Source organism: Hemiscyllium ocellatum, chromosome 5, assembly GCF_020745735.1.
Source record: "Hemiscyllium ocellatum isolate sHemOce1 chromosome 5, sHemOce1.pat.X.cur, whole genome shotgun sequence".
NCBI lineage: Eukaryota > Metazoa > Chordata > Chondrichthyes > Orectolobiformes > Hemiscylliidae > Hemiscyllium > Hemiscyllium ocellatum.
In genome coordinates, this window is record NC_083405.1 from 88,278,778 (window position 1) to 88,292,333 (window position 13,556).

The following is a 13,556-nucleotide window of genomic DNA, read 5'->3' on the forward strand; positions in this document are numbered from 1 at the left end:
AAATTGAGGGTTTGATTAAGAAAAAGAAAGAAGCATATGTAAGGTATAGACAGGATAGATCAAGTGAATCCTTAGAAGAGTATAAAGGCAGTAGAAGTATACTTAAGAGGAACATCAGGAGGGCAAAAAGGCTTTGGCAAATAGAATTAAGGAGAATCCTAAGGATTTTTACAAATGCATTAAGGACAAAAGGAAAACGAGGGAGAGAATAGGACCCCTCAAAGCTCAACAAGGCGGCTGTTGTGCGAAGCCGCAAAAAATAGGGGAGATACTAAACGAGTATCTTGCATCAATATTTACTGTGAAAAAGGATATGGAAGATATAGAATTTCAGAAATAGATGGTGACATCTTGAAAATTGTCTATATTACAGAAGAGGAAGTGCTGGATGTTTTGAAATGCATAAAGGTGGATAAGTTCCTTAGAACTCTGTGGGAAGCTAGAGAAGTGATTGCTGGGCCTCTTGCTGAGATATTTGTATCACAGATAGTCACAGGTGAGGTGCCAGAAGACTGGAGGTTGGCTAACGTAGTGCCACTCTTTAAAAAGGATAGTAAGGACAAGCCAGGGAACTATAGACCAGTGAGCCTGACGTCTATGGTGGGCAAGTTTTTGGAGGGAATCCTGAGGGACAGGATGTACATGTATTTGGAAAGGCAAGGACTGATTAGGGATAGTCAACATGGCTTTGTACGTGGGAAGTCATGTCTCACAAACTTGATTGCGTTTTTTGAAGAAGTAACAAAGAGGATTGATGAGGGCAGAGCGGTAGATGTGATCCATATGGACTTCAGTAAAGCATTCAATAAGATTCCCCATGGGAGACTGGTTAGCAAGGTTAGATTTCATGAAATACAGGAAGAACAAGCCATTTGGCTGCAGAACTGGTTCAAAGTTAGAAGACAGAGGGTGGTGGTGGAGGGTTGTTTTTTAGACTGGAAGCCTGTGACCAGTGGAGTGCTACAAGGATTGGCATTGGGTCCTCTACTTTTCGTCATTTACATAAATGATTTGGATGCGAGCATAAGAGGTATAGTTAGTAAGTTTGCAGATGACACCAAAATTGGCAGTGTAGTGGACAGCGAAGAGGGTTACCTCAGATTACAATAAGATCTCGATCAGATGGACCAATGGGCCGAGACGTGGCAGATAGAGTTTAAATCAGATAAATGCGAGGTGCTGCATTTTGGGAAAGCAAATCTTAGCAGGACTTATACACTCAATGGTAGGGTCCTAGGGAGGGTTGCTGAGCAAAGAGACCTTGGAGTGCAGGTTCATAGCTCCTTGAAAGTGGAGTCGCAGGTAGATAGGATAGTAAAGAAAGAATTTGGTATGCTTTCCTTTATTGGTCAGAGTATGGAGAACAGGAGTTGGGATGTTGCGGCTGTACAGGACATTGATTAGGCCACTGTTGGAATATTGCATGCAATTCTGGTCTCCTTCCTATCGGAAAGATATTGTGAAACTTGAAAGGGTTCAGAAAAGATTTACAAGAATGTTGCCACAGTTGGATGATTTGAGCTAGAGGGTGAGGCTGAACAGGCTGGGGCTGTTTTCCCTGGAGTGTTGGAGGCTGAGGGGTGACCTTATAGAGGTTTACAAAATTATGAGGGGCATGGATAGGATAATAGACAAAGCCTTTTCCCTGGGGTGGGGGGATCCAGGACCAGAGGGCTTGGGTTTAGGGTGAGAGGGGAAATATATAAAAGAGACCTAAGGGGCCACTTTTTCACACAGAGGGTGGTATGCGTATGGAATTAGCTGACAGAGGAAGTGGTGGAGGCTAGTACAATTGCAACATTTAAGAGGCATTTGGATGGGTATATGAATAGGAGGGGTTTGCAGGGATATGGGCTGAGTCCTGGCAAATGGGACTAGATTAGGTTGGGATATCTGGTTGGCCGAAGGGTCTGTTTCCATGCTGTACATCTCTTTGACTCTATGACAAGTATATTGACAAACTTAAAAGCCCATGACACAATCCAATGCTTTCGTGGTATAAGACCGGGCAAGATTGGACAGTTGAGAGGAGAACTGCCAAGCTACCAGCATCTAAAGACAGCCTGAAAAATAGCTCTCTTAAAGATACCTTTATCGATCAGTAACCTTTGAAGCAGAGTCCCCAAGAAGAAGAAAGGAAGAAAGATCTACAGAAAAGGACCAAAAACTGCCTGGTTTCGAGATAAGAAGTTTTGTTTTGTAAGTCTTAATTTGGATTTTTATCGGAACAGTACTGTAGAGGGAAAAGTAAAAGATAGGTTAGAGGAAGGAGTTGTAAATAGTTGTTAGTTAATTATTCTCTGTTATACTTTAAGAAATAAAGTTGTTAGTTTTTACTTTAAATAGTTATTGACCTCTCAAATTTTCACAGATTACTGCATGGGATAAATCTTTTCTGTGTTGCTGGTTTTAAATTAGCAGAGGGGTTTACCCCGTGTCGTAACAATTTAAAATGGTGATTAAATCCAGGTGCTTTTAAAAAAGTAAGCAGTAGTGATGAGTAAATAAAAGTCTAGATTAGAGTGGTGCTGGAAAAGAACAGCAGTTCATGCAGCATCCGAGGAGCAGTAAAATCGACGTTTCGGGCAAAAGCCCTTCATCAGGAATACAAGCAGAGAGCCTGAAGGGTAGAGAGATAAGTGAGAGAAGGGTGAGAGTGGGGAGAAAGTAGCATAGAGTCAGTGGGAGAGGGACTCCCTGAGATTCTTGGAGAGAGAGGAGGAAAACTTCTTCAAGGCAGGCATCCTTGGAAGAGTAAATAAAAGCCTTAATAATATTTTAGAGTTTTGGATGCAAACCAAATAACATACGGTAGAAATTGTTTGGGACTCACTGGAATCTACTTACTGAGAATCGATCTTCTATTAGATTAACAACTCGATTCAAATCCACAGGCCTTATATTCTTGAAAATAAGAATAAAAGAAAATAAACTAGAATTATATTGTGATTTATGCATTATCTTCAAACATTCTTTCCGGCGGGATTAATAACATGCATATAATAAGCATATAGTTCAAGAAAGGAATACAAATGGTATCACAAACTAAAAATAAAAATCAAATAAATGTTTCTTCATAGTTATCTAAATATGAATATTAGATTGCAACCTTTCTCCCATATAGAGAGTGCTCAATATAATTGAAATACTTTGAAAATAATTAAGAGAATAAGTAGCCCTATGATGTTAAACTAAATTTCATATTCCGAGTGGAACACTGCTGGTCACAGACCTCCACCACCACTCTATCTCCTGCTATTATGCCAATTTTGTATCCAATTGGCAAGCGGACTTTACTCATTAGTCTCCTATGTGAAACCTTATCAAAGGCTTTATTCTTTATTACTTCATTGTTTATCACAGTTTATTATTTGTTGCAGACTTATGTGCAATTATTTCACACAAAGCCCATAGTCCTCATCCAGGCATGAATGCAAAGGACAGAAATATCTCTATCTTTTGAGACATGCTGGGAATGGCTGGGGAACAATTTGGCATTTGAAGGCATCTGGAGAAAAGGTCAACATCTCCACACTGCCACAGAATATTGACAATGATAGGAACCTTAATGGATGCAGTTGCCCAGCAGATGCTGACTAAGAAATTAAAGAGCTTGACCACAGCAAGATCAATGTGGTTCAAAGGGAAGTTCTTTCCACGGCCAGAGTCAAACTAAACACAAAGGAAGATGGTTGTGGCTGGTGCACACCAGTCATTACAAACCTCAATTTTGATGTAGTTATTTAGTGAAACATCCTTTGTCTAACCATCTTTAATTAACAGCCTTTTCAAAATGATGGATTTTGCTGTTTATTGGCAATTCCAAACTGTCCAATTACATTCACAATACCTTCAGTAATTAGGGGAGAAAGTGAGGTCTACAGATGCTGGAGATCAGAGCTGAAAATGTGTTGCTGAAAAAGCGCAGCAGGTCAGGCAGCATCCAGGGAATAGGAGAAACATCGAATCTCCTGTTCCCTGGATGCTGTCTGACCTGCTGCACTTTTTCAGCAACACATTTTCAGACCTTCAGTAATTAAGCAACATATTCCAGCTTACAGTAGGACAAGTGGACAACTACCAGACTTCAGATGATAATTTGCAAATAACATTCACACTATGCGATGCCTGGCTTGATATTCAACAACATGGCTGTCACCAAGATTCCCAACTTCAACATCCAGAGGGTTACCACTAGCCAAATGATTAACTGCACCATCATATTGACTCAGCACTGACAAAGGCAGGGCACAGTTTAAGATTTCTATGACTTCCTGACCTATCAAAACCTTTCCACACCCACCAGGTACATATAAGGAGTGTAATAGAAAGTTTGACACTTCTCTAAATGGACACAATAGCATTTACGGAATGTGACAACATCTAGTGATATACTATGTCAGCATACTTATCATTCGACCACAGTGATTACTGAGGTTGCAATATTTATTGTCTACAGGATAAGACTACAAGACATAAGGGCAGAAGCAGGCCAAAGATGCGCAGGTTGAATGGGCTGGCCATGCTAAATTGCTCTGTAATGTCCAAGGTGTGCAGACTAGGTGAATTAGCCAAGGTAAGTGTGGGTTACGGATACAGGGTGGAGGTCTGGGTCTAGGTGGATTGGTTTTCGATGGGTCGAATGGCGTGTTTCCATATTGTAGGGTTTCTATGATTCTAATAGGCCATTCAGCTCATCAGATCTGCTGTACCATTCAATAACATAAGGTCCGAAGTCACATGATACTAGGTTATATGCCAAAAGGTTCATTTGAAATCACAAGCAGTCAAGGACATTTAGTCTCCAGATTTTGAGTAAGCATCCTCCACAGCAGCATTCAAGATACACAACAACAGAGTCATCGAGCAGAAACGGGTAGCCAATTTCTGTATCCATGAAGACAGCCTCAACTGTGATCCTGGGTTCATGTTGCACTACATGTAATCCTATCATACGGCTCAGGTTACTGCAATGGTGCTGGTTCAGGGAATGGGCCAGGTCTGCATTGCATACAACAGAGAAAGTACCTGACACCAGTAGCTGAAACCTGATGACCAGGTTTTTACCCACAATGGAAAGGGAATGGTGCTCTCAGTAGACCAGTCTCTGCCTTACCTTGGCAATGTGTTCCTCTCAAGTTTTTGCACACATCCCAGCCCCTCTGAACCATATTCCCAGCACCTTCAGATAGTCTGTCCTGATGGTGAACGGGATAAAGGACCTGTTGGCCCTTCCTCTTGCCTTGGTTAATCTTGGTGCTCAAGGCCAGTTCAAACTGGTTAGAGATGCTCAAGAGTCTGTGCACTGACAGGGGATCCAAACAGAAAACAGTGACATCCATATACAGGGAAGCTTTAACCTGCTGGCCTATGCTGCCTAGAATAATCACCCCGTTCAGACTCACATCCTTCCTGATGGACTCAGCAAAAGGCTCTACACAACACACAAACAAGACAGGAGAGAGTGGGCAGCCCTACCTGACTCTGGATTTGATTGGAAAGCTCTCTGATTCCAACTTGTTGATTGATCTTGCACGATCCATGTTGGTGTAGATCAGTCAGACCCAATTGCAGATTCCCTCCCCAAAGCCCACTTTGCAGAACATGTCTCTCATGTAGATGTGTGATACCCTGTTAGAAGCCTTCTCCTCGTCCAGACTGATGAGACAGGTATCCACCCCCCTGTTCAGAACATATGAAATTGTATCCTTGAGGCTCTCAGAGATCATCATGTCTGGTGCAGAACAAGTTTGGTCAGGGTGGATCACTGACCCCCAGGGTAGACCTGACCCAGTTGGTGATGACTTTTGACAGGATTTTGCAATCTGCATTCAGCAGTGAAATTGGTTGTCAATTTCTAATTTCCTCCCTCTCCCCCTTATTTGTAGATGAGTGTGATGATTCTTTTCCTCATGGTTTCACAATGCTACCTGCCAGAAGCATACAGGTAGTTCTCCTATAATGCCATAGCTGCATTCCAGAAAAACCTCACTTAGTAGAAAATCACTTAATAAAATAATGGAGCCTATGGGAAAAGTGGGTTAGGGGCAGACCAGTAAAAGACATCACGCACGATCGCTCTAAAATCACCCAAACGTATAACACAAAAGGAGAACAGCCTGAATGAAGATTGAAATCATATTCATTTACAAAACAAAAATAAATTTAACACAATACATTAAAAAAAAGTTTAAAAAGCTGTGCTCAATACAGTACCTCTCACAGAAAGCTACTCTATCAGCATGTGCAGAATGGCATGAAGACGAGAACTCACGTTGCGCAGGAACAGAACAGCACAGAGACTTTGGCACAAGTGCAGAATTGGACGACATCTGGCACTAATGTCACACATGGGTGGACATCAGAGCATGTGCAGAATGGCAAGAACTCTGGCACATGTGCAAGGTGTGGAGATTTCAGCGCACACATCGACATATGGGCAGAACGAGGTGCGCAAACCAATCCCTGCTGGAATTACGCTATTGCCAACAGAGGTACGCATTCTCCAAAATACAGTTCCCTAATTCTTCAGCGACATTACAGCCCAATTGTGCTGCTAAAAACACACATTATACCAATCTACCTGTACTGTCATACACCTCTAGCAGGTCCTGGCCAATAAAGTCCACAGAGCTGAATACAACTCAGCCGGTATGCTGAGGACTTCCAGGAGTATTATTATTTTCTAAGGACTTGAGAGCCTTGGTCAGTTCATTCAGAGATAACGGCTGTCCAACCTCTCCCGCATACTGCCGTCTGTGACCTCCATGACAGAGGACAGAAATGATGGGAGGTGCACATCCTTGGGCTTCGTGCTATTCAGTCTAGCATAAAAGGATTTGCTGATCCTCAGGATGTCAGATTGAGATGATATTACTGAGTCATCTTCTTCCTTCAGGCTGTTGGGCACAGAGCTCGCCTTTGTGCACCTTCTGGAAGAATAAACGTGAGTACAATTCATCCTGCTCCACAACGCAGACCCTAGACCAAAAGATTATCTTGGAGTCCTCCAAGGCAAAGAGTGAGGCATGCTGGCTGTTCACCTCCCAGAGATCCTCTGTGACATTGATCCCCATAATCTGCAGCAGAAGTAAGTTCAGCATGCTTTTCTGGAGTTTGGAAAATTTTCCCATCTTTCTATCACCTTCTGAACACCTTTGAGGATAAAGAACCTTGTGATGTTCCCCTTGACTGTTTTCCATGAGTCGACTGGAGATTCAAAGAGGGGCTTCACAGTTCTCCAACCTGTGAAATCGCTTTTGAGTTCTTCAACATTTTCTGGGGTCAACAGTTTCACATTCAGCTTCCACGTTCTCTTGACGTCTGCTACTTGTCCTGAAGATGACAGTTGGCCAGCAGGAGATAGTGGTCAGAAGAATAATGCTTAATGTCGGTGGATCTGATGAAGAGCATTTGGGACTGCAAACAGGAAACCTAACCTTGGGCGGATAGACCTGTCTGGCCATGACCAGGCATCTCTATGGTGCGCTCCGTTTGCTATGGTACTGAAGATGTTGTGCAGCTCGACAAGTTTAACTGTTTCCCAGGAATCCGACACACTTATTGTTTAGGGAGGGGTTTGATAAATGAGAATGGATGGACTGCACAAGAGAGGGGCAACCTGGGAATCATCTACAGTTTAGTCATGTCTGCCAGATCCATTCCCATATGTATGTGTGAATATATATCTATGCAAATGTATGTGTGTAATATGTCATTGTGCTTATATGTGTAATGTGTGTGTATGTCTGTATGTGTATACATATGCATGTAACATGTGTCTGTGCATATATGTGTAATGTGTGTGTATGTCTACATGTGTGTATATATGTCTGTGTGTAACATGTGTGTAACATATAGGTAATATTCTGGAGACCTTGGTTCGAATCCCACCACTGCAGATGGTGGAATTTGAATTCAATAAATATCTGGAATGAAGAGTCTATGATGATCATGAAACCACTGTTGATTGTTGGAAAACTCATCTGGATCACTAATGTCCTTTAAGAAAGGAAATTGTCATTCTTACTTGCTCTGGCCTACATGTGACTCCAGACCCACAGCAATGTGGTTGACTCTTATCTGCCCACTGTGATGGGCAATAAATGCTGGCCCAGCCAGCGAAGTCCTCAACCGGCAAATGAATAAAAATGTATGTGTAATGTGTGTGCATGTCTGTATGTGTGTATGTGTGCACATATATGTCTCTGTATAGCTACATATATATGTGTTTTTTATATATATATAATGTGTGGTTGGCTGTATATGTTAACAGGGGTGGGTGTGTGTGATGAAGAGACAGGGACATGAGTGGGTTGTTGTTATTTTCTGCAGGTTTGTTTTTACCTGTCTGGTTGCCAGGTCGCTGTCCCTGATGATGTGCCTCACCACCGGGATGCTCCTCTTCACACTCATCCCGATGCCGCTGGACAGGCCGCTGAGCCGAGGCCGCGGGATGAAGAGGCCGGAGAGTTGTTTTGCTCGCCCTCTCTCACTGTTTGTTTGCTGGCGGCTGCTCTCGCCGTTGCCATGGAATCGTTGATGCCACGTTGCTAGGGAAGGAAACCCCACTGCCGGAACGACAGTACGGCGGCCGAGGTGGCCCACTCCCGCAGCCCTACCGCGGGGTGGCGCTGCGATTCACACCCCACCACCTCGACTCCACTACAACAACCTACATTTCCATGGCTACAGCTGGAGACATTCAGAGTAAACTTTTGCAATGGACCGAACACATATACACATACGCTCACAGATGATTTTAAAACACCGTTCAAGAAGTCGGAATTCATAAAGCACTCAAAAGTAAAATACTGCAGATTCTGGAAATCTGCAACAAACACAGAAATACTGGGGAAACTCAGCAGGTCTAACGGTATCGATGGAATGTGAAACAGAGTTAATGTTTCAAATTGGATATTAATCTTCATCATAATCAGAAATACCCAGGTTGTGCCCAGTGGCATAATTCCTTAAAAACAGTTTGCAGTCTGGTCAACATTTTTGGTTTTAGATACTAATAAGTCATAACACATTGAAGCAGAAAGTGACCATTTCAACACGTGAATGTCTAATTTCTATTCAATGCTATTGATTATATACCATCCCACAACTGGCTATTGAAAAGAAAAACAATCAACCACATAAAGGCTAACTACCAGAGCAGTTCAGAGTCTAGCATACTGTGAGGAGTAACTCACCACCTGACTCACCAAAGCCTGTCCACCATCTATAAAGCACAAGCCAGGAGTGCGATGGAATACTTCCCACTTGCCTGTATGAATGCAGCCACAGCAACACTCAAGAAGATTCACACTATCCAGGACAAAGCAGAACAAGCTTGATCGGTACCACATCCACAAGCATCCACTCTCTCCACCATGGATGCTCAGTTGCAGCAGTGTGTACTATCTACATGATGTACTGCAGAAATTCACCAAACACCCTCAGACAGCACCTTCCAAACCTACAGCCACTTCCATATAGAAGGACAAGAGCGGCAGATATATTGGAACACGCTCACCTTCAAGTTCCCCTCCAAGCCACTCACCATCCTGATCTGGAAATAAATTGAACTTCCTTCACTGTCGCTGGATCAAAATTCTGGAATTCGCACCCTAATGGCATTGTGGGTCAACCCATAGCAGGTGTACTGCTGTGGTTCAAAAAGGTATCTCAACACCACCTCCTCAATGGCAACTAGGGAAATAAATGCTGGCCAGCCAGCAATGCCCAATTCCCACAAAATCAATAAAAAAAAAAATAGATCAGAGGCTGAATATTCTGAAGCATGTTGCTCAGGAAGAGTAGTCAAATCTCCTTTTGCCTGGTTAGGTGCAGGTGTGACCGCACTCAACAAACTTGGCAGTAATCAGGCCAAAGTATTCTAACTGGCAACCCTTACACCACATAAATTTCTACTCCCACCATCACTGGCACAATGTGGCTGACTTTCCACGAACTTCCACAGCTCAGAAACCATCACAAAGGACACGGATCACATGTATTATTGCAGGGGAAGTCATTTGCAACAGTATTATCAGAAGACTAGTAATCCAGAACCCAAGACTAATATTCTGGAGTGTAAATTTAAATCCCACCATGTCAGATAATGAAATCTGAATTCTGTAAAATCTGGAATTAAAAGTTAGCCTGATGGTGACCATGTAGCCAATGTCAATTGATTGACTTAAAACCAGGTTGAAACACTACTGTCTATTAAGGAAGAATTTTGTTTTCACCTGGTCTGGGCCACATGTGACACCAGACAAACAGCAATGTGGTTGACTCTTAATTATCCTCTGGTAATTAAGGGATGGGTAACAAATGCTGCTCCTTCATCAGGTGGTTGAACCTGATGAAGGAGCAGCGCTCCGAAAGCTAGTGCTTCCAATTGAACCTGTTGGACTATAACCAGGTGTTGTGTGATTTTTAACTGACTTGAGAAAGGACGTGGTGGCGTTAGAGACAGTTTAGAGGAGGTTCACAAGGTTGATTCCAGGGATGAAAGGGCTGTCGTACAAGGAGCGGTTAAATAACTTGGGCTTGTACTAGATGGAGATCAGAAGAATGAGGAGGATCTGATTGAGGTGTATAAAATGCTAAAGGGGGTTGATATGGTGGTTGTTGAACACATGTTCCTCTTTGTGGGACAGTCTCGAACAAGATAGCATACATATAGAGTGAGAGGAGGTGGATTCAAAACTGAGATGAGGAGAAACTACTTCTCTCAGAGGGTTGGGAATCAATGGGACACACTGTCCTAAAGTGCAGTGGAGGCAGAATCAATCAATCAATTCAAGCAAGAAATAGATATGTTTCTGATGAAAAGCAGGAGAAAGGGCAATGGGGAGCAGGCAGGAAAGTGGAGTTGAGATCAGGATAAAATCAGCATTGTTTGTGTTAAATGGCAGAGGAGGTTTGAAGGGCTGAATTTCCTACTCCCGTTCACAACTCCCATGTTCCATCTAATAATGCTAGCATTCATTGTCTATGTTATATGGATTAACACATAGAGAAGATTCAGACCATTTCATAATGGCAGTGGTGCTTGACCCACTTTAAAATAGAAACTTGTTTTTTCTCTTTTTTCTACAACTTTGTGGAGACATTATAAAGTGATTATTAAAGAATTATAAATGATTCACTTCATCTGATTGCCAGGGATAACTAGCTCTCAGTCTGATTCGCCACTCACTAAACACCATCAAATTTCCAAGTGTATACAACATAAAACTAGTCATTAAACATACTTGTAGCTTATGGCTTAAATCTTCCAAACTCTGGACAGTTGGGTGACTGGATGTACAACCAAAGGCACACTTCACAATGCCTCGGAAGTCTGAACAATTTACTTCAAGTGATCCATCTGCTCCCTGATATCTACCAAAAAGGTGTCCAACTCTGAGTTGGAAATTCCACCTTATTTATCTGGAAAATACCTAAGAATTGTCAGACAGAAAAGTCATGGTTGAACTCCTGGACAAATGCACATAATGAACCCTCTCCCCAGTTCCTCCCTTGACAATCTGATCATGTCACTGGACTCCTCAGTTCCCTTGCATACCACCATCCTAGGATTTACCATTGATCAGAAGCTGAACTAGACTTGCCATATAAATGCAGTTGCTATAGGAGCAGGTCATTCTGTGATTACCATTACAGGTGCAACTCCAACAATACTCAAAAAAAAAGCCATCTTGACTGGCACCTTAACCATTGCCTTAAAAATCACTCTCTCCACCACCTATGCACAATGATGCACTGCAACAACTCACAAAGGTTCATTCAATAGCACCTTCCAAACACACAAACTCTATCGCAAACTCTAACATCCAGAAGAAGGACACCTGTTGCATCCGAACACCACCATCCATGAGCTCCTGGCATGGAATTATATTGTACTTTCACTGGAGCTGGTCAAAATCTTGGAACTTCCTTTCTAATAGTACTGTGGGTATACTTATATCAGATGGGCTCCAGTGACTCCTGAGGGCAGCTCACTACCACTTTCTCATGGAACATTAGGGAATACACATAAATGCTGGTCTATCCAATAATATCCACATCTCATGAAAGAATTTTTAAAAATCTGAGACTTCAGCACTAATGCTTGTGGCACTCCACTAGTTACAGCTTGCCAAATGGAGAATGTCTCAAAAGTTTTTTAAAAATTGATAAACAGCAAAATTCATAGCTGACCTTGGAGGATACTGTGTGGGAGAGCTCACAGCACAGGAACAGATAAGTGCATGGTTCTTACGTGTAACATTTGGTTTCTTTCTTAAATAGTGAATAGAGTGGGTTCTTTTTGGTTATATGTTTTATTGAGAAATGTCTCTTGATTAAAATTTAAAAATATAAAACATAGGTACTAAGTTTGCTTGAAGCAGTGTTTTTAGAGCAGTAAGATCTATTTTCTGTAGATTGTTAAGGTGCAAAGATAACCTTTATTAGAGTAATGTGCTCTTCCCTTCGGATGTGGGAGATGAGGAAGAATTTCCATGTTATTATGATTATGTCTGCAGTAAGTGTATTTGGTGGAGAATTCTATCAGATTGCATGGATCAGTTGGAGCAGCAGTTGGAGGCAATGAGGAATATACAGGAGCTAGGACGTGTGATGGATGGCAGTTATACGAAGAGAGAAAAACCACAGATACAGTCACGTAGATGGCTTACCGCCAGGAAAAGTAGGAAAGGAAGGCAGATAGTACATGAGTCTCCTGTGGCTATCACCATCTCAAACAAGTTTACTATTTTGGAAAATGTAAGGGGTGATAGACTCTCAGGGGAATGTAGCACAAACAGCCAAGTTTCTGGTACTGTGACTGGCTGTAATGTAACGAGGGGTACATCAGGTTCCAAGCAATCGATGGTGATAGGGGACTCTTGCAACAGAGGCACAGACAGACATTTCTGTGGCTGAAAGTATGGAAAATAAAGAGCATGAAAGCATGGGAAGGGTTAAATCATGAAGACCACTGGCAATCTGTGGTCTGCGGCAGTCAAGATGAGATAAGAATAGTGGAATGCTCTTACACCAATTAACAGGGTAAGGTTAAGGCTGAAAGATCACTGTGGCGAGATGAGATAACAGTAAGTAGAGTTTTCCTGTTAAGTGTTATTATAACAGGTTTGGGACCATAGATATTTGGGACATGATATTAAAATAGCTAATTAATAGTTAGTAGAATCAGCTTGAGACAGGAGATTATTGTAATAGATGGAAGAGCTAAATATCTATCATGACAGGTTAGTTTAGAATGGAAGATCACTGTAGCAGAAGTGATAATAAATATCTAATTATGACATTAGGAAAATATTAAGTAGGGTTTGGGATGAAAGACCATTGTTGCAAAGAGTTAGCAATAAATATCTAACCGTGACATTAGAATAACATTAAGTGGAATGCACAACTAAAGAGATAATAGGAACTAACATCATTGATTTATTGTGAAGCTAGAGTGAGGTACTTTGATTAATATAGTTGGACATGCTGATAAGCTAACAGAAACATGATAAAAAAGATATAAAAATCCACCGACCCTGAGGCTC

General features: G+C 41.9%; 1 protein-coding gene across 1 annotated transcript in view; it reads right to left on the reverse strand.

Annotated features, from left to right (window-relative positions):
* Positions 1–8,415, reverse strand: part of LOC132816210 (cilia- and flagella-associated protein 69-like) — a 122,298-nt gene extending 113,883 nt beyond the window's left edge. The window contains exons 1-2 of the mRNA XM_060825704.1: positions 8,347–8,415; positions 2,848–2,904 (exon numbers count right to left, since the gene is read on the reverse strand). Coding sequence (XP_060681687.1) covers positions 2,848–2,904; positions 8,347–8,415 — 126 coding nt within the window. The remainder of the gene's footprint in view (positions 1–2,847; positions 2,905–8,346) is intronic.
* Between the last annotated feature and the right edge of the window lie 5,141 nt (positions 8,416–13,556).